Source organism: Esox lucius, chromosome 13, assembly GCF_011004845.1.
Source record: "Esox lucius isolate fEsoLuc1 chromosome 13, fEsoLuc1.pri, whole genome shotgun sequence".
Lineage (NCBI taxonomy): Eukaryota > Metazoa > Chordata > Actinopteri > Esociformes > Esocidae > Esox > Esox lucius.
In genome coordinates this window covers 969,289-991,195 of record NC_047581.1, presented here as the reverse complement: position 1 = coordinate 991,195, position 21,907 = coordinate 969,289, and the positions used below count along the sequence as shown (strand labels likewise).

General features: G+C 41.5%; 1 protein-coding gene across 2 annotated transcripts; it reads left to right on the top strand.

The window, feature by feature from the left end:
• The first annotated feature begins 10,319 nt into the window (after positions 1-10,319).
• Positions 10,320-15,511, top strand: plpp7a (phospholipid phosphatase 7a (inactive)). 2 transcript variants are annotated; one of them, XR_001198123.3, is made up of 3 exons: positions 10,834-10,922; positions 11,236-11,303; positions 14,066-14,152. XR_001198123.3 is itself a non-coding variant. In XM_010869372.3 (2 exons), the coding sequence occupies exons 1-2, from the start codon at positions 10,439-10,441 to the stop codon at positions 14,452-14,454; spliced, it is 873 nt and encodes a 290-aa protein (XP_010867674.2). In that variant the 5' UTR covers positions 10,320-10,438; the 3' UTR covers positions 14,455-15,511. The 2 variants fall into 2 exon arrangements, 1 of the variants encoding a protein (XP_010867674.2); XM_010869372.3 differs by lacking the exon at positions 11,236-11,303 and having other exon boundaries at positions 10,320-10,922; positions 14,066-15,511.
• Positions 15,512-21,907: the final 6,396 nt, after the last annotated feature.

Below are 21,907 nucleotides of genomic sequence, written 5' to 3'. Positions count from 1 at the left end.
GCCTACGTGTCAGTTAAACTTTTCATCTCCAATCCTGTATTTGTGATAAGTGGTAAATTTTGAAAGATCTACTTTACGGCTTTATTAATAAGTAAATGAATAGGTGTGCGTAGTGCGTTTATATATGTATATATAGGTGTGTATATATAGGTATATATAGGTGTGTATATATAGGTATGTATATATAGGTATATATATATATATATATATATATATATATATATATATATATATATATATAAATGGCATGCGCCTATGAGCACCCACGGAGGAAAACATAAATCGGCGCCAATGACCCAGGCTCAGAGGTGTGACCAGTCCTCTTCTGGCTGTGCCGGGTGAGATATTAAGAGTCCAATTGGAATAATTAATAAATGCATGTGGGCTAAATCCTGAGTCTATTTAAATTTAAATTAGGTCAGAAGTATGACCAGATGGACAAGGACAGCAACGGGCCCCCCAAACCAGGTACTCCACAGGTGTGGACCAGGACCTCATTTCCTCCTAAAGTATAAAACGGGAGGAGACTGGGAAAATTCAGAAATTGCATTCCTCATATCAACAACGATTTATAGTGGAGAAGGAGAACTTAGTGGGGAAGGAGAACTGACCCAATCCCCCAGCACAATAGTATAGCAGCGTAAGACCTTGGAACTGAGATGGGGGTGTCCGACGACACTGTGGCCCTACCTGGGGGAGGACCCGGACAGGGCCCAAAAGGTAGGAAATCAATCCACCCACATTGCCAGGCATCAACCAAAGTGATGCAAGCACTGGCTGGCTATTTACATCACAGACGATGGCGTTGGAAGGTTTTATGACAGTTTTGGAAACCCCCCAGATTTGTTGTATTTTCCCAAGTCAATCAGTGCATTTCAGCAAACCTGTGAGAATGTGGACTACAGTTCAAAAGTCCAGGACATGATTTCAACCACGTGTGGACAACATTGTGTGTTCTTTCTCTATCAAATGAAAAAAGGTCTGAGTAATAAAGATGCTATGTCTTTTTATATTAATGATTTACGAAACAATGATGTGCTAGTCTCAAAGTTGTATATCTAAGACATAGTCTATCTAAAGTGTATCTACAGTGGGGAGAACAAGTATTTGATACAATGCCGATTTTGCAGGTTTTCCTACTTCAAAAACATTTAGAGGTCTGTAATTTTTACCATAGGTACTGTTGAAGTCTAACACTTCTCCGAGTTGGTTTGTTGGAAAGGAGAATAAAACACCAGGAGTCAGGTCAATTACCGTACCGCATATTCCGTTTATTACAAAAGCTTTTGGAGACAAGGTGTCGCCGCACAATGTCTAAACATGAACTGTCATAACAGCATTATTTATACTTCAAACGCCTAAAAAGTGGGGGCGTTAAGGTAGCCAAGCAGTGTGCCATTGGTCCAATTTATGTTCTATACCTTATATGTGTACATACAGCACAAGCGTCATATTTGGGCTTTATGTCTTCAGCTTGAAGTTCCTCAGTATGTGTGTGCGTTGTCAATCTGTGTCCTGTTCCCTGTGTGTCTGAGACACACCAGCTAAATCTACTTCCTCTTCCTAGCAACCGCCTAAATAAGATTTCCTGTTTTTCTACTTGCAACTTTCAGCAGACATCCAACATTCTGCTTCAATGCTCACAACAGTTTAACAGCTTATGTAGTCAATATATCCACACGTTCCCAGGCCAGTGTCGCTCTCCACCTAGTCCTGGGCCTACCCCGAGGTCTCCTCCCAGCTGGACGTGCCTGGAACACCTCCCTTAGGAGATGTCCTGGGGGCATCCTTACCAGATGCCCGAACCACCTCAACTGGCTCCTTTCGATGCAAAGGAGCAGCGGCTCTACTCCGAGTTCCTCACGGATGGCTGAGCTTCTCACCTTATCCCTAAGGGAGAAGCCAGCCACCCTTCTGAGAAAACCGATTTCAGCCGCTTGTACTCGCAATCTTGTTCTTTTGGTCATGACCCAGCCTTCATGACCATAGGTGAGGGTAGGAACGAAAATTGACCGGTATATCGAGAGCTTTGCCTTCCGGCTCAGCTCTCTTTTCGTCACAACGGTGCGGTACTGCCCCCGCTGCTCCGATTCTCTGGCCAATCTCCCGCTCCATTGTCCCCTCACTCGCAAACAAGACCCTGAGATACTTGAACTCTTTTACTTGGGGTAATGCCTCATTCCCTACCTGGAGGAGGCACTCCATCGGTTTCCTGCTGAGAACCATGGCCTCAGATTTAAAGGTGCTAATCCTCATCCCAACCGCTTCACACTCAGCTGCGAACCGGTCCAGTGAGTGCTGATGGTCACAGACCGTTGATGCCATCAGGACCACATCATCCGCAAAAAGCAGCGATGAGATCCCCAGCCCACCGTATTGGAACCCCTCCCCACCCCGACTATACCTCGATATCCTGTCCATAAAAGTTACAAACAGGATTGGTGACAAAGTGCAGCCCTGGCGGAGGCCAACCCCCTCCTGGAACGAGTCCGACTTACTACCGAGAACCCAAACACAGCTCTCACTTTGGACGTACAGGGATTGGATAGCCCTCAGAAGGGACCTCCTCACCCCATACTCCCGCAGCACCTCCCACAGTATCTCCCGGGGGACCCGGTCATATGCCTTCTCCAGATCCACAAAACACATGTAGACAGGATGGGCATATTCCCAGGCCCCCTCCAGGATCCTTGCAAGAGTAAAGAGCTGGTCGGTTCCGCGACCAGGACGGAATCCGAATTGTTCCTCTTCAATCTGAGGTTCGACTATCTGCCGAACCCTCCTTTCCAGTACCTTTGAGTAGACTTTCCCAGGGAGGCTGAGAAGTGTGATACCCCTGTAATTGGCCCCCTTTTTGAAGAGGGGAACCACCACCCCGGTCCGCCACTCCTTAGGCACTTTCCCTGACTCCCACGCAATGTTGAAGAGGCGTGTCATCCAAGACAAGACACAGCCAAAGCTTTCAACATTTCTGGACGGATCTCGTCAATCCCCAGAGCTTTGCCACTGTGGAGTTGTTTGATTACCTCAGTGACTTTTGCCATGAAGATTGACGATGCTTCCCCATCAGCCTCCAGCTCTGCCTCCACTATAGAGGGCGTGTTAGTGGGATTTAGGAGTTCCTCAAAGTGTTCCTTCCATCGCCCGATTACCTCCTCAGTTGAGGTCAACAGTGTCCCATCCTTACTGTACACAGCTTGGAGAGTTCCCCGTTTTCCCCTTCTGAGGTGGCGGACAGTTTTCCAGAAACACCTTGGTGCCGACTGAAAGTCCTTCTCCATGGCTTCCCAAAACTCTTCCAACACCCGCTATTTTGCCCCTTTCACAGCAGAGGTCGCAGCCCTTCGGGTCTGTCGGTACACTGCAACAGTCTCCGGAGTCCCAACTCAACCTCAACAGGAATGCCAGAAAAGCTCTGCCGGAGGTGTGAGTTGAAGATCTTTCGGATGGGGGCCTCCTCCAGACGTTCCCAGTTCACCCGCACTACCCGTTTGGGTTTTCCCGGTCTGTCCAGAGTCTTCCCCCACCCCCTGACCCAACTCACCACCAGATGGTGATCGGTTGACTGCTCTGCCCCTCTCTTTACCCGAGGTTCTAAAACATGCGGTCTCAGATCCGATGACATGATCACTAAATCAATCATCGACCTTCGGCCTAGGGTGCTCTGGTACCACGTACACTTATGAGCATCCTTATGTTCGAACATGGTGTTCGTTATAGATAATCCGTGACTAGCACACAACTCTAACAACAAACGACCACTCGAGTTCAGATCAGGGAGGCCGTTCCTCCCTATCACACCTCTCCAGGTGTCTCCATCATTGCCCACGTGTGCGTTGAAGTCCCCCAGCAGAATTATGGAGTCTCCTACTGGAGCCCCACACAGGACTCCATTCAGGGTTTCCAAGAAGGCCAAATACTCCGAACTGCTGTTCGGGGCATATGCACAAACAACAGTCAGAGATTCCCCCCCCACAACCCGTAGGCGTAGGGAGGTGACCCTCTCATCCACTGGGGTAAACTCCAACATTGCGGCACTCAGCCGGGGGCTTGTGAGTATCCCATGAGTGGTGGGCCCATAGGATGGAGAGGGGGTGCCACGTTGCTTTTTCGGGCTATGCCTCCTCCTCTTCCTCGGTTATACATAGGGTTGTTTTGAAACATTCTTAGTCTGGCTCCTCCCCTGAGACCACTTTGTCATGGGAAACCCTACCAGGAGCACTAAGGCCCGGACAACACAGCCCTCAGGTTCATAGGAACACACAAACCTCTCCACCACGATAAGGTGATGGCTACCGGAGAGGGGGGCTTGATAAGCAAATGTTTAATTGCATAAAACATGTTCAATATTGGGAATCATTTAATTAGTGTCATGGTTGTTGAAGAAATAGAAAAGAAAATCATGTGTATGTCTGCTTTATTATTAAAAAAATATATATCATAAAACCACATCAATGTTTACATAGTATTTTTCATACAACAATTTTTAAAGGCAAAACATACACTATGACAATGAATCACAAATGATAAAAAAAATAAAAACACATTAAAATGGTAGGGGGTACAAAGAAAGCTTTGGTTGGTTGATAACCAGTTGCAGGGGGAGTCGAACTGGAAGTAGGTGCCGGGGGTGTGGCTAAATGATCCATTGTGTCGCCAGACGTTTGTTAATACAAATAGATTTTACGTCTTTTCAAGCTCATTTGGAATAGTTGTAAAAGGCATGTTGAAACATGCCATAGCCTCTAAAATCCCCCCCACCCCAATGGCCTTCTAGCGTCAGCAGTGTTATTGGTTGCGGTCACACATTTAACTAGATCCAACAGGTGTGAACCCTTGATTATCTCTCCTTTGAAAATGAATTCACCATTTGAAGTCCATGAAGTCAAATCTTTAGAACTGTGCATTCTATTAAGAATAGATTTAACATTCTTCCTACTCCTTGCAGGCACATTATCTAAACTTTCATCAACAAGGTTAACATTACGGTCAACAGTGTGCTTATTCATCACTGATGTGTTGCTTCTTTAAAACTCTCCATGAAGAATCGAGAAAGACTGGTGTATATCTGTCTGCCTAAAATGCAGTATGAGGTAGTTTGTGTTCAAGTTAATAATTCTACTAGATTTACCTTTAACAAACATGTTTTGGACAAGGTAAATTGCACTCAGATTACGGAGGTGTGAATATTGTGTGGAAACTCTCTCCATCTCCAAACACTCTGATGCACTTTTCATTAAATCAATAATTAAATGGTTGTTTTACTGAATCGGTAGGAGATTGTCATCACACAGTGATGTTGGTAGAACTTCTATAAAAGTAATCTTCCTCACCTTCAACAATTCGCCATACAGCAGTTACCAACATGAATAAACTCATGATAAAACAACGTCAGAATTATCCAACAACATCTTCAGAAAATATGTTTTACCTGAGTTACAAGTGACGCAGCTGTATGGGTGTTGAAGTCGTTGGCCAAAACCACTATCCATCCTAGAATGTGATTTAGTACCCATAAGGCCCTGTGCTGTAATCAGCGAGCAGTACATGCTTGTTGTACACAACTCTGAAACGCTCAGATACTACTTGGTTTTTCAGTGTGAATGTTCTTTTATCTCTCGCAATTGTGTCTGCATTAGCAAGGACGTGATCATCATCATCACCCCCGCCACGTACAAAGTTATCAACCAGTCGTGTTAGCATCTCCAAATTAACAATGGTTGTGTTGTTGCTGTTGAGTGTAATGTCTTTTGCTTTGAGACAGGTCAGACCTTTAATAGTTTTGTAATCGTATGTCTTTGTCCCACCACTAACATATTGTGCGATACTGTCACCATCTGGTCAAGTCACCCAAGAACAGGCCTAGAGGAAACACCAAATTCCCATGGCATCACTGAATCAGTATCTATTATGAGCACACATCTATCCAACTTCTCCAAGAGTGAATACAACTCAAGTGTAGCATAACCTGTTCCGAACGCTGCACTAAAAATTTTGCCGTTACGTGGTTTGATTGGTGTCTGTTTTGTGTAACGCCAATGTACCATCGCAACTGTGTCTGAGATGAACAAGAAATAACCAACATCTATTTCACTGGAAAAAAGGTAGTGGCTAAACTCCTCCGGATCTGTAATTAACATTGTGTTCCTAAGGTTAGTCCGCTCACCCATCTTCCCCCAAAGACTATTAATTGCCAATTTAGCCAAAGATCACCTAGCACTGTTTACAACAATGTTTTCCTTATAATCAGCACACCCTCCTTTTCATGATATTCACGAATATACTGTTCTTTAGCATCATTGTCAACCACTGATGGTGAGAAGCCGCTAACTTCCTGCTTGTGCTTCAGGAATGTTCTCATGTAATCTGCAAAAAGATTATCTGATGTCGTGTTGAAATCCCAGACTTCAAATATTTTCACAATTCGATAACCTTTCTCAACAGCCTTAACCAGCTCAATAGAAACCCAGGTACCAGTTAAAGCTCTTTCTGAATCACAATGTGACCAATCAGTTACCTTGTTTTCAGACTCTGCACATAATCTACACAAGGGAAAGAATAGCTTACCGCCGGCCTTGTGCGGTAAAACGTGGGTGATAAAGGCCTTTCGGCGGACACACTGTAGCCCTAACAATACCTGTTCTGACTTAATTTAGGTTTTATTTGATTTGTTAAGAAGCATCTTGTGACTTAGGTTAGAGGTCGTGGTGGTCATCTTAGTTTTCACTTCACAACAGCAGTGATGCAGCAGCAGATGTCTCTCTGATAAAAGATATATTATTCTGTAATTTCATGCCAAAGAGGCCATCGTCTGTAAGTTTGTTTATTTAAAATCATATATGCTAAAAAAAGGAGTATTTCATAGGATTTAAGAAAACATTTGCTGTACATTTTCAAAGAAGATTGTTATCTCTATTTCATATATTCACACTAGATTGTGTTCCTTCTTATAATTTTCCTTTATTCATACTTAATCCTTAATTTACATTTTCTGTTTGTATTGTAGTTTCACATAATTACGTTGAGGGACTGAAGATTTCAAAGTAAAACACCGAAAAATAACTTCTTTGGTTTCGACTTTTTCTTCAACCCTCATCCTGTTTAACTATCTGTTGAAGTGCAACTTACTTGCATCAGGGACAGAATAATACCAAAGTAGGTTTATAGTGGTTTGAAAACCTGAAAGATTATGTTTAGATGCCCAATCAGATAAGTCTTTGTCTTGTTGCAGAATGGGTAAAGACTATGGACATAGTTATACTTAATAGTCTCCCCTTCTTGAGCCGTAAAAATTATTTGCGTTGGTACATCCACCAAAAAGAGTATTCCGAGGGTCAAGGCGCTCTGGAGAATCAAAGGTCTTCAAAAAAGCGTTGATATCTGTGTATAGGTTTTGTAGATGTAGTGATTGTATGAGTTAGTAAACTGTTGTAAGCTGTTGTAACCAATGTAGATGTATTGATTATATAAGTTAGTGAACTGTTATAAGCTGTTGTAACCAATGAAACAAAATATTAAATGTCTGTAATATGAACTGAAACTGAAGGAGCAAGTAGGAGAATAGGAAACCCTGTTTAAGCAGTTGCCGGGGAGAGAAAGATTTAGTATGTCTGTTTTGTGAGAAACAGGACACAGGTTAGAGACACACACACACATAGTCTGACAGGCCAGACAGATACCAGGAGGAGACAAGAAGATGTTTGCGTTTATCCTTATAAGGAATAGAATTGGAACTGGACCAATAGCATACTTGTTCTGTGAATTTAACGACTCTATCTTTTGGGCGTAGTAGAAGTATAAAAATGATGTTTTGAACGTTGATCCTTAGACATTGTGCGGCGACACGTGTCTCCAGAAGCTTCTGTAATAAATGGACATATAATTACGGTAATTGCCCTGACTCCCGGTGTTTTATTCTCCTTTCCAACAAACCAACTCGGGGAAGTGTTAGACTTCAACAGTTTTTAAGCTGATTCCACTCACAATCCCATATGCATTGAACATGTACATTGTGTTGTTCTTTTAAAGCCTCAATCTTTGTCAGCCGTTGTTGGTGCATCAAGCCGTACTGAATCTTTGTCACCGGGTTGGTTGTTGTTGAACAATGACACTTTGAGTGACCGTGACCAGAAACACCCTAAATATGTGTAGACTGTGCACACTCCATTGCGTTCAGCATATCCATCAATATAGTAGGCACCGATTTTCATTTCAACCCTTTCAGGGCGTGCTGTATTTATATATTCTTAGCAGAGGCCACATATTCAAGCCATTGGATTGAGCTGTTTGAGAATGTCTTCTGACAATGATCCTGAGGTTTGTGGAAAATGTTTGTGATTTGTACAAGTAAAAACTTCTCAGGGGAAATTTCCCTTAGGGATAGGGTGAGAAGCTCAGCCATCCGTGAGGAACTCGGAGTAGAGCCACTGCTCCTTTGCATCGAAAGGAGCCAGTTGAGGTGGTTCGGGCATCTGGTAAGGATGCCCCCAGGACGTCTCCTAAGGGAGGTGTTCCAGGCACGTCCAGCTGGGAGGAGACCTCGGGGTAGGCCCAGGACTAGGTGGAGAGATTATATTTCGACACTGGCCTGGGAACGCCTCAGGATCCCCCAGTCAGAGCTGGCAAATGTGGCTCGGGAAAGGGAAGTTTGGGGTCCCCTGCTGGAGCTGCTGGAGCTGCTGTCCCCGCGACCCGATACCGGATAAGCGGATGAAGATGAGATGAAGATGAGATGATGTATTGTAAAGCGTCTTAGGGTCTTTGAAAAGCGCTATAAAAATGTAATGTATTATTATTAGCGAAATGCAAATCAATTATTTCAAATAAAATAACGTGTACTTACTATGTAAATGGCCTAGACTGTGCTGGAACAACAGCTGTCTTCTTTTTTATTAATAACACAGTTGGGGCCCCTCCAAAAGGTTATACCTCTTAACTTTTTCATACGTCATCATTCTTCACTTTAGAACTACACCAGTTACATTGCTTAAAATTGCAATATGGATAGAATTGAATTATTTGTATACGTTTGACAAGCACATTGATGCTCTCAGTTCATCACACATCATTTAATTTGATCTATTAACGACAAACTGATCCGCATACATATAAACGCTTGGCTATTGTCATCATATCGCCTTTAATCTCTTCAAACAACATTTAACAAACATAATATAAGACCATATACAGCAATAAAAAATCTGATTCACAAATTGCTTCAAGTCATTACAAGAATGCAACACATCTTACCCGGAAGTCCCAGCATCCGCACACACACAAACTAACATGTTTTCACAAACTCATAAATACTAGTTTGTAAGCATGGTTACCTGTTAAAAAATTCTAACAATGAGTAGAAAACATTTGCGCGTTAATGCTTGTACAAACTTTTTTTTACATGTAATAACATATCTTGACCTCTCAACGAATCACTGTTGTTCATGCAAAATTAAAATCAACCTTCCGAGTAACTTTGTAAAGTTTGCCATATAATGCAACTCATAAGTTAATGCTAACTTAAAACACCCATTTTGATTTCCCATATCATCATTGCTCATTACTTACACATGTACAGTGGAGATAAAAAGTATACACACCCCTAAAAGACTAAGTGCTGTAATAAAATCAAATGGTGCTTCAACAAAGTATTAGTTTAAGGGAGTGCACATTTATGCAACCAGGTTATTGTGAGTTTTTTATTTTTCATTTTTCCCCCTCGAAGGTTTCAGTTTGTTTTTCAATAGAATTTTGGACATTATAGTTCACATTAAAGGTGGAAAATGTCCTGATATGATTTATCTTTTATATCCACTGTGCATCTTCAACACATGAATGTAGAGGTCAGTGGGTATAACTAATTGCTGGATGATGACAAGAGTGTAAATGTTTCCCTCCATATTAATGTAGGCCTTCATATTAAAAAGGCAAAACTGGTACTTGAGTGTGCCTAATTGTAAAGAAGTCATATTGGAGAGTGTGGGAATTTTAATAATTTATGTCTGAATAATGTGTGTAGCCAAACTCAGATTTTTGTAGTACTACAGCATTTTTAAATACTTGCTCTAATTGCTTAGCTGCACGGGCTGCTGCATTGTGCTGTGGTGTGTAGGATAAAATATTGTGTCATTCATTTTATGTTGATGTTGACCCAAATGTTTCATAATTTACTGTGATCGATCAGCTCAGGTTACACATGTATCTTGTATAGTAAGCCTATAGGTTACAAGAAATACAAACAACATAAATCAAGGAGCCATGTGCTGGCATACAGCAACAGAAGCAGAGCATTAGTTCTATTTATAAATGATCTGGCACGGAGTTGGGAGCCTCAGAGCAATACTTGATATCACTGCAGATAACTATTACCACCATATCGGTAGAAAACCCGTGAACTATCGGAGGAATTAGCAGTTTTGGCTGATTTGATTTTGGAGTCAAAATGCCTGTAATTCAGACCAGATCCAGGATGAGAGATCGAAATGACCCAGTCAACAGACCGGAGTTTATGTCTCTGAACCAGCCTCTCAGAAATATCAACGAAGTGCGGGGGACTGCACGGCGGCCTGGTTCGCTGAAACGCCAACAAACCCTACCGCAGCAACCTCAAAATACACAGCCGGAGCCGTTTGAAAATATATCCGATGATCGCAAAGAATCTGTTAAACTTCCTGAGGAGGACTGCATACAGCTCAACCCATCCTTTAAGGGCATTGCCATTAACTCTCTTTTGGCGATTGATATTTGCATGTCTAAAAGGCTTGGGGTTTGCGCTCACTCACACTCCTCATGGGGTAGCATCCGAGCCATGGTAAACCTGCTTGCGATCACTGGTCATGGCATCCCTTGGATTGTTGGCACAATAATATGTCTCACCAGAAGCAACACGATGGCAGGACAAGAAGTCCTAGTCAATTTGCTTCTTGGTAAGTTATTTTTTAGTCGATTTACTTTAATCTAACATCACATTTATATGGTTGAATAATTCAAGCATTAGGAACAACTTTATAGATTCTTTTTGACTGTCTACATTTTTTTTTTGATTCTCACAACTTGAGGGTATTAATAGGCTGTTCACAGTGCATTTTTCTTCCCTTGGTTATAGCCTATTCAATTACTCTGACAGATGTGTCTAGAAATGTTGTTTGTGATGTGTCCTCCTCAGTCAGAACATTTTTGTTTGCTTCCACAAGAAACCAATCACAATTTTAGTACATGGGCTGTCTTTGAATTTGACAGGCTAAAGCACTGCACCAGTTTGAGCCTGGACAGTGCCACTTGCCAGCATGTGGCCTGGGGAATGATAGGTAGGTGAATATTTTTCAGCTTTGCCCAGGATGTCGGGAAGTATAATTAAAATGAATTGAATTGATTCAATGCTATATAGCGACTCCCTTTGGAGGGTTGGGGGACTGCAAACTAAACATGGTGTCATTAGTGGAGGGAGCTTGACTTCACACAAACTGATTCCACTAACTTCCTGGTTAAGAGAGGAGAATGTAAAGAAGCAGAATGGCTCAATGTGATCTTCACTGCCTGCTGTGATCTTCACCTATCCAGAGCTGGTACGATAAGACGTAAGATTTGGCTATCAACATTTGGGGACAAATAGGGTGAAATTAAAGGGGTTAATCATGTATTATTATTATCATTGTAACACATTGAACAAATATATAAATTTAACACTAACTGACATTGACATTCAGCAAATGCTCTCTTTCGATGACCACTGGCATGCTGGAGAAGTGGTCCTCTCCAGCATGAGGGCGCATGTGGTGGACTGTTTTGGTATGGGCAGGTATAAACTTAATTAACAAAATAGCATTTTATCAATGGCAATTTTAATGTAAAGAAATATCGTGACAAGATCCTGTGGCACTATTATTTGTAAACGCCTAATGTTTCAGTGTTATAATGCATGGACCCATGACAAAGGTCATCTGTACACAATTCCCAGAAGCTGAAAATATCACAGTCCTTTCATGGCCCGTATACTCACCAGATCTCACCCATTGAGCATGTTTGGGATGCTCTAGATCAACATGTATGACAGCGTAATCCAGTTCTCATTTCCAGCAACTTCGCACCACCCTTGAAGAGCAGTAGGACCACATTCTACAGGCCACAACCAACAGCCTGAACAATGCTAATGTATGTAGAGATGTGCTGTTAATTGGGATCTCTCCCTACATTTCAAGGCATCTGTGACAAACACAGTATTCCCAGGACCTGTATTCCCAGTCACGTGAAATCCATAGGTTAGGGCCTAATTACTTTAGTTAAATTAACTGAATATTCCTTGAATGAACTGAATATTTGAAATTGTTGCATGTTTCATTTCAGTTTTTATTCAGTTACATTTGAATTCATTAGAAGGTTGTGATATAATCTAGTTTTATTGGGAGGAGGAGGTAAAACAACAGATCTTTGTTTTTTTTTACCAACCACTGTTTTTGCATTTTTTCAAAAACAAATGCCAGGTATCTTCTCCATACACTTGAAACATTTGTCACATGGTACTGTAAGCTCTGATTCATTTTTGCCCTCTGATGCCAAGAGGTGGGCCTATAACATGCTCTGGGTAGGAGTAGATGTCCATTGCTACATAATCAAAGAGGTGGGCCCAATACTTGTTTAATCTGGTCATTCAGTGCAGGCGTATAAAATCTTTTTTTCATCATACAATTAAGCAACTAACATCCTACCATGCTCTGTGACATGAATAATAATTCTGAGCAGGCCCATTTCACCTAGATTTTGGATAGAGATGACAACATGAAAGGATATAAGTAACATTTACCGGGGCACAGATGGCAGGAGCTTCAGTCATAAAGACTGCTCAATAGTATTTCAATAAGAACTGTGAATTAAGTTACATCTACAGGATACTGAGCTATGGGGGGCAGAAAATAACTGTCAAGAGACCTGTGTAACAAGGTAATGGAACTTTATAAAGATGGAAAAGGATATAAAAAGATATCTGCCAGAAGAATTGTTCGAGATACGAAGAAAAACCCACAGGTAACCTCAGGAGAACTACAGGCTGCTCTGGAAAAAGACAGTGTGATTGTTTCAAGGAGCACAATACGACTATAGTTGAACAAAAATGAGCTGCATGGTCGAGTTGCCAGAAAGAAGCCTTTACTGCGCCAATGCCACAAAAAAGCCCGGTTACAATATGCCCGACAACATCTTGACATGCCTCACAGCTTCTGGCACACTGTAAATTGGAATGACGAGACCAAAATAGAGCTTTATGGTCACAACCATATTTGGAGAGGGATCAACAAGGCCTATAGTGAACAGAATACGATACCTACTGTGAAGCATGGTGATGGCTCACTGATGTTTTGGGAGGGAGTGAGCTCTAAAGGCATGGGAAATCATGGGAAAATGTATGGCAAAATGAATGCAGCATGTTATCAGAAAATACTGGCAGACCATTTGCATTCTTCTGCACGAAAGCTGTGTATGGGATGCTCTTGGACTTTCCAGCACGACAATGACACTAAGCACAAGGGCAAGTTGACCCCCCAGTGGTTACAGCAGAAAAAGTTGAAGGTTCTGGCGTGGCCATCACAGACTCCTGACGTTCATTTCATCGAGCCACTCTGGGGAGATCTCAAACATGCGGTTCATGCAAGACGACCAAAGACTTTGCATGACCTGGAGGCATTTTGCCAAGATGAATGGGCAGCTATACCACCTGCAATAATTTGGGGCCTCATAGACAACTATTACAAAAGACTGCACGCTGTCATTGATGCTAAAAGGAGCAATACACCGTATTAAGAACTAAGGGTATGCAGAGTTTTGAACATGGGTCAGTAAATTATTTTCTTTGTTGCCATGTTTTGTTTCATGATTGTGCCATTCTGTTATGACCGACAGTTAAATGTGAATCCCATAAGATTGCCTACTCACTCATGCGTTCTTTACAAATGGTACATATATTGCCAATTCTCCAAGGGTATGCAAACTTTTTAGCACAACTCTGTCTATAATCCAGGTTTTGAAATGTTTCAGATAATTCTTTGATATAATAAATCTTTTTTTACTTCCTTCTCAGCACTACTACTGGATGTGATGACTGTTGCTGGTATGCAGAAACTGGTCAAGCGCAAAGGACCCTGGGAGATGACACCTGGCCTCTTTGATTATGTAGCAATGGACATCTACTCCTTCCCAGCAGCCCATGCAAGCCGGGCTATCATGGTTTCAAAATTCCTTTTGTCACACTTAGTGCTTGCTGTCCCATTGCGCATCTTACTGGTAATCTGGGCTTTCCTGGCAGGTGTGTCACGCATCCTTTTGGGCCGTCATCATTTATCAGATGTGGGATGTGGTTTTGCATTGGGCTATCTCCATTTTAATTTGGTTGAAATGGTGTGGCTGCCCTCTAACACTTGCCAGACTTTGATCTCTATTGGAACACTCGGCTGGATACCTGTTAATTAACAATTTCGGCATTTGAGGCAACCCACAAAAGCTTGTCATCCTTCTTTAGTCTTTCTTACATTTTCCTTTTTGTTTTTCGCCACTAAATCCACTAAACTGAAAATTCTGATTTCATTTTTAATTCAGGTCTATGCAGACATAATGCATGTTAATCACATTTAAGCCAAGACAGAATTATGATAAGGTTATTTTCAGCATTGACTTGTGAATTTCTTTCTACATTTTAAGTGCATTATGCAAGGAAATGTATTCCTATCAGATACCTTTTTGATTAGAGTTTATTAATAAGTTTTGATATGCTATTGCCAATATTTATAACATCTACAAAAATGTTTAACTATCTTGTTCTCTGGACCTGGAAGTATGAGTATTTGTTTTTTAAAGCAGTGGTTCCCAAACCTCTCCTGGGGCCCCCCCAGCCATTCCATCTATAAGATGTATCCCAGAGCTAGCTCACCTGATTCAACAGATAAGAGTTTGTTAATAAGATATAATAAGTTGATTCAGGTGTGCTAGCTCTGGGATACATCTAATAAATGGAATGGCTGGGGGGGGGCCCAGGAGAGGTTTGGGAACCACTGAAAGGAATGAGTATATCAACCTAAAGCTAGCTAGGATTTTGTGATTTCAATCACATTCAAATGAAAGATATTTTGTGTACAATATGCACAAGAAGACGCCTTAGGTGATCTTGTACTCAGTACATCCAAAAGCTGATAATTTGCTAACTGTAATAATTATCTGCGTTGCATTTTATGTGAATGGAAAATAGGTTTCTAACTTGTGGGTTTTGCCTAAATATTGTCAATTTGGAATGTATTACAATATACATAGCTTATTGTTATATGTAACTTTCTTATTTTCAGAAGACGTTCTATGCAGTCCTTTTTTAATTATTTAAATTGCTTTCCTTTCTAAATTTGACTGCAGAAAAGTTTAACAAAGTTAACATGGGAAAATTTGCTTTGAATGAGTATGGTGTTCAGGAAATGTGTCCAATACAGTACTTTCCCTGTACATGGTTTCACAATAAAGTGTTTAATAACAGAATTTACAGAATAAATTCTGAAATGTAGCATTTGTTTTAATTTTTTCACAATTTCCCTTTGAACATTACATGTTAACTGTCTTTTTAACGTGCCTTATCATCTTGAATAGTGTAAACACACTCAGTCCATCCTACAAGTGACTGTAGTCTTAAAATCTAAATTAAGTCCTCAATCGATTTGACAAAATATGACAATTGTATGGATTAGAACATTAGGACAGTTATTTGAGAGGTGGGTGCATTTTAGTTTTTACTTAGATGTGCTCTATCAAGGACATTTAACAACATACTCCATTGCTATGCTTCACATGCCACAAGTACATTTTCAATCATTTAACTGACACTCTTAATTCAGAGCAACTTGAACATAAATCCTTGACAAGCATTTATTTTATTAAATTGAATGCAATATTAAGGTGCTTTATATCATCAGTATTCATTTGTGGCAAAGAGAGATACAGAAAGAAGTTATCTTAGTCTGACAGTTAGGAAAATGTATCTTGTTTTGGTTATTAAAATGGCCATCAAGAGACTTGTGTTTTTGCTGCAGAGGCAGTTTGTGGTTCACAGATGGTGCCAGTCACTATGCCAAGGTTGTTGTGCTGTCTTTCTTGACAGGCGGAGGCCCATAAAGCAGCTGCCTTTGTCAATCCAAGCACCGCTCCTCCTCATGATGGTGATCATGTAACTGGATCTAAAGTCTGACTCAGCACTCTGTAAATACATACTTGAGCATCTATGGAGCTGTAATCACATACAGTGGGGAGAACAAGTATTTGATACACTGCCGATTTTGCAGGTTTTCCCACTTACAAAGCATGTAGAAGTCTGTAATTTTTATCATAGATACTCTTCAACTGTGAGTGACAGAATCTAAAACAAAAATCTAGAAAATCACATTCTATAATTTTTAAGTAATTAATTTGCATTTTATTGCATGACATAAGTATTTGATACATCAGAAAAGCAGAACTTTTTGGTATAGATTTTTTTTGTTTGCAATTACAGAGATCATACATTTCCTGTAGTTCTTGACCAGGTTTGCACACACTGCAGCAGGGAATTAGGCCCACTCCTCCATACAGACCTTCTCTGACTTTCAGCTCCCTCCAAAGATTGGCTAGGCCACTCCAAGTCCTTGAGATGCTTCTTACGGAGTCACTCCTTAGTTGCCCTGGCTGTGTGTTTTCGGTCGTTGTCATGCTGTAAGACCCAGCCACGTCCCATCTTCACTGCTCTTACTGAGGAAAGCAGGTTGTTGTCCAAGATCTCGCGATACATGGCCCCATCCATCCTCACCTCAATACGGTGCAGTCGTCCTGTACCCTTTGCAGAAAAGCATCCCCAAAGAATGATGTTTCCACCTACATGGTTCACGGTTGGGATGGTGTTCTTGGGGTTGTACTCCTCCTTCTTCCTCCAAACACGGCGAGTGGAGTTTAGACCAAAAAGCTAAATTTTTGTCTCATCAGACTACATGACCTTCTCCCATTCCTCCTCTGGATAATCCAGATGGTCATTGGCAAACTTCTCACAGACCTGTAAGAAAAACTAACAGGTCTGTGAGAGCCGGAATTCTTACTGGTTGGTAGGTGATCGAATACTTATGTCATGCAATAAAATGCAAATTAATTATTTAAAATGTTTTGTTTTAGATTCCGTCTTTCACAGTTGAAGTGTACCTATGATAAAATTTCAGACCTCTACATGCTTTGTAAGTAGGAAAACCTGCAAAATCAGCAGTGTGTCAAATACTTGTTCTCCCCATTGTATGTAACACCATTTCTGTTCCTGGGTAGTAAGTGTTATTTTGTAATTCCTCATACCTAAAAAGTATAGAAAATGGCTATTATTCCCCAAAAATTTTTCTTTTCTGACCAGGACAGGGGTATTTTGAAATGTACCTATTTTCAAAGAGAAAACAGGTGAATTTGTGTCTTTTCATTTTTAAATAGTCAGAAAAAAAAAACATATGAATCAAAATTAACATGCATCTATACTGAAGTAACAGGCTTGGAAGCCCCGAACCACTGCGACAAAGCAGTTCCAAGCTTCTTTCTCCTTATTAGTGAGTTTCTTCGGGAGTACTCCAGGATCTTTTTCATCTGTGGTCTGACGAAGACACTGGCTTTGACCTTTGCCTCAGACAGCTTAGTCTTGAGGGTAGTTGAAGACTGCCGACTCCTTTTCAAAAACACAGACAAATTGATTCATAAAGCCCAATTTGATGTGCAGTGGTGGCATCAGAACCTTCCGGGGTTCCACCAGTGGCTCCCACTTGACGCTATTCCTCCCCACAGAGAACTTGGGTTGCTGTGGCCAGTCCTGTCTGTGGTAGTGCGCCTTGGTATCCCTGCTATTCCAAAGGCAAACATAACAGGGAAACTTGGTAAAACTGCCTTGGAGACCCATCAGGAATGCCACCATTTTGAAATCTCCTATGATCTCCCAGCCGTACTCATCATATGTATCCACTTAGGCAGCTGGAACTAAATTGAACTGGTGGGCTTAAGGCCCCTGTATTTATACTACTATTTATATTACTGGAATGTTCTAGAAGTTACTCCAAGCAGTGTTGTAGTCAAGACCGAGATCAGAGTGTATCAAGACGGAGTCAAGACCAAGACTTTGAGGGGTTGAGACCAGGTCAAGACCAAGATCAAGGCAGGGCAAGAACTGATCAAGACCAGACCATTAATTTTCTTACCACAAAACTGAAATAATTATCTTTAACAGTGGAACCACGCAAAGGGCATATTTTTCTTTTTGCGTAACACCCAGTGTGGGAAAGATACAGCCAAAGAGAGACAAGCTCATGACAGTCAAAACACACAAGCAGTAGTGTTTGACTCTGTAAAAAGTTACATTTGATCTGTAACTGTCACGGTACAGTGAGCAGCAGAGCCACCGTGCCGTGCACCTTCGTTTCCAACCACTCATGAACGCATCCCGGACTTGTTTTGTGTCACATCGTTAATCATACACACCAGGTCCCTATCATCTCGTTTGTAAGTGTTTAAATGTTTCCCCTCTGCTCCCCGCATTCTTGGATCATTGTGGTAATTTTGTTGGATGTTGTTGTGTGTTGCTGGTGCATGTAATTCATTATAGCTGTTGCCTACATTCGTTTTGCTGCTTAAGTCAGCCCTTTTCTTTTGTTGTTTGGTTGTGTTCAGTGTTTGTTTAATTAAAGAAAAGTAATCACCGACTACCTTCTGCCTCTGCCTGGTTCCCAAATCCCGCACTGCATGACCGTAACTGTGTATTTCTATCTCAAAATGTGCACTCTTAATGTAGTGCCGTGTGGTAATGGCCAAGCAAAGCAGTAGGGTTAATATGTAATTTTTTTAATAGAAGTGGAGGCACAGTACTCGGTCACTCTCTGCTCACTCTCTCTCTCTGCTCTCTGCTTTCACGTTTCTAGCTCTCTCACTCAATTGAAGGAGCACAGTACTGCTGCGTTTAACTTTAATAAGTCGGGAGAGGTATGCTGCTGGCATTAGTGTAGGTATCGGGGAATCAGGGGGTCTGCATGAGGGCCCGCGGTGGGTGAGGGGCCTGTGGTGGGTGGCCTGGCCTATATGATAAAAAAATTAAAATGCAAAATAATATTTATCTACAAGGATATCTTAGTCAGACGTCGACTGTGAGCCTATTCCATGCCTAGATCGGCTTCACATGCATATAGACCTCATTGTAATTTTTTGTCCCGAGGGAGGGTTTGCACCATACTATGCCAGTGAATGTCATTTTATATTCATCATTAGCTACATAGCTTTGTGTCCTGGCTTGTCATTGTACATCACAAACAACAGCTGCCAAGCCACTGAGACTAGCGCCCCTTCTGGGACGACAGCCATGCAGACCAATTTGATGCAGTGTGCGGCGTATGGTCTGAGCACTGACCGGCTGAAACCCCACCTCTACAATCATATTTTAAATATAACTTGTTTCTCATCTAGCTGTCAGCTTGACTGACCCACATTTCTATACATTTATTTCTAATTTTGGTGTAAAAGACACCACTTCAAAAGGCTAAAAATGTGAGCAGTTTATAAAGTAAGAAATGTCAGTACTATTGTTGTTATAAGGTAGCCAATAGTTTAAAAGTTCTAACTTTGTTAGGTTCAAAATCAAAGCCGGTATGACAGTAATTCATTTTTTTTTTTTAATTTCTGATTAACTCAGCCTTTATAAAACATGAATTATCAATTTGTAAACCATTATATTAGCATCATTTCAACTAATGTTTTTGTGCGTGCACACCTACAACCCCACACAGACACACACCTGCAATCAAACCAAAATAAAAAATATATGGAGAGCTCCCCGACCACAGCATTGCGATCCATATCAAGAACTGGACACCACAAAACAGGACATAAATGTTAGGTAGTGAATCGGTGGTAAGCCATACTCCAGGGGGAACATGGGGGAGAATTGATAAATGCACCATTTGTAAAGAGAACATGAGTGAGCAGGCAAAACACTGTTTTTATTTCTTATGGGATTCACATTCAACTGTAGGTCATAACAGAATGGCACAATCACAAAACATGGCAACAATGACAAAAATTACCCCTGTTCAAAAGTCTGCATACCCATAGTCCTTAATACTTTGTATTGCCCCCTTATTGCATCAATGACAGCATGCAGTCTTTCGTAATAGTTGTCTTTGAGGCCCCAAATTCTTGCAGGTGGCCATTGTTGCACAAGTATATACATACTCACACATATATATACACACACAGTATCTCACAAAAGTGAGTACGCCCCTCAAATTTTTGTAAATATGTGATTATATCAGATCATGTGACTATACTGAAGAAATGACACTTTGCTACAATGTAGTGAGTGTACAGCTTGTATAACAGTGTAAATTTGCTGTCCCCTTAAAATAACTCAACACACACCCATTCATGTCTAAACCGCTGGCAACATAAGTGAGTACTCCCCTAAGTGTTAATGTTCAAATTGGGCCCAATTAGCCATTTTCCCTCCCTGGTGTCATGTGACTAATTAGTGTTACAAGGTCTCAGGTGTGAATGGGGAGCAGGTGTGTTAAATTTGGTGTCATCGCTCTCACACTCCCTCATACTGGTCACTGGAAGTACTACATGGCACCTCATGGCAAGAACTCTGAGGATCTGAAAAAAAGAATTGTTGCTCTACATAAAGATGGCCTAGGCCACAGGTGTCGAACCGGTTCCACAAAGGGCCGAGTGTCTGCAGGTTTTTGGTTTTTCCTATAAATTGGTTCCTAGTTCATACCTACACAACCAGGTGAGGGTAGAAACTAACCAATCAAGTTCAAGGAGAGAGCAAAAACCTGCAGACACTCGGCCCTCTGTGGAACCGGTTTGACACCTCTGGCCTAGGCTATAAGAAGATTGTCAAGACCCTGAAACTGAGCTGCAGCACGGTGGCCAAGGCTTGTGGTGTAGTTAGTATATATGGTATATATGGGCGTCAGTAAATCAGTATGTCAATGAGTCAGTAGGTTTCAAATTTGGAAGAATCAGTCATGTTAAACATTGAGATGTCTCAAACTAAGTTGCGTCTCTCAGTTCTATGCTAAACTGGTCCTTTGTGCAAAACAGCACACTCCGAGCCAGTCGGCAGCCGATGCGCATGAGAAATACTAAAAGGGCAGTAACTACTATGATTAGTGACAATACCAACCCATTCAAAGCTGTTCCAGCAATACTGACCCCATAACTCAACTATCCAGGAGAATGGTCCTTTGATGTCATCACTGTGGGCCTGATGGGAACCTTGTGTCATTTCATTAATTAGGTCAGAGGTTCCTCCCTGAGAGGCCAACAGATAGTCTAAGGGTGCTCTGTTCTGTAGAGTAAGCAAGAGGGTAGCTCCTATCAGATTACTGGTCCTAACGTTTGCATTAGCAAGGTGTTCTACCTCCAAAGCTAAATCATGTGCCTGATCCAAGGACTGCATCACATCATACATAGGCAGTAGCATGCCCATCGTTCTAGTGCCCCAGGTCTGCTTAAGGGTCAGCCAGAATAGGTCACGTGTGTAGCGCTGGCTACAATAAAGCACACATGTCACAGTTTGAGATTGGAACAGACTACCACCTGATAGCCTGGGCGTATCACCTGACGCTCCAGTTTTGGAGCACCTTAGGAGTAGATGGGAGTACAGTAGAACACTGTTCCATTGATTAATGTGGATGGGTTAATAATAGAGAATAATATTAGTAAAACTTTGTATCTCACAGGCACATAGGTTATCGTTACTTTTCCTGGGCAGTTGTTACCAGGTACGGCTGCTTTCTTCTGGTCCCATGAGGCTGTCTTACATATTCGGGCAGAACATTTTAGAGAGGCAGAAAGGAGACATACTGTCATCTTAGGGGACCCTGGTGTCAACAGACATTCTATA

Excerpts from the sequence above, each read along its gene's own strand:
- plpp7a (XM_010869372.3), top strand. The coding sequence starts at position 10,439 with ATGCCTGTAATTCAGACCAGATCCAGGATGAGAGATCGAAATGACCCA. Across the intron at positions 10,923-14,065 it reads CCTAGTCAATTTGCTTCTTG|CACTACTACTGGATGTGATG; the intron begins GTAAGTTATTTT and ends CTTCCTTCTCAG.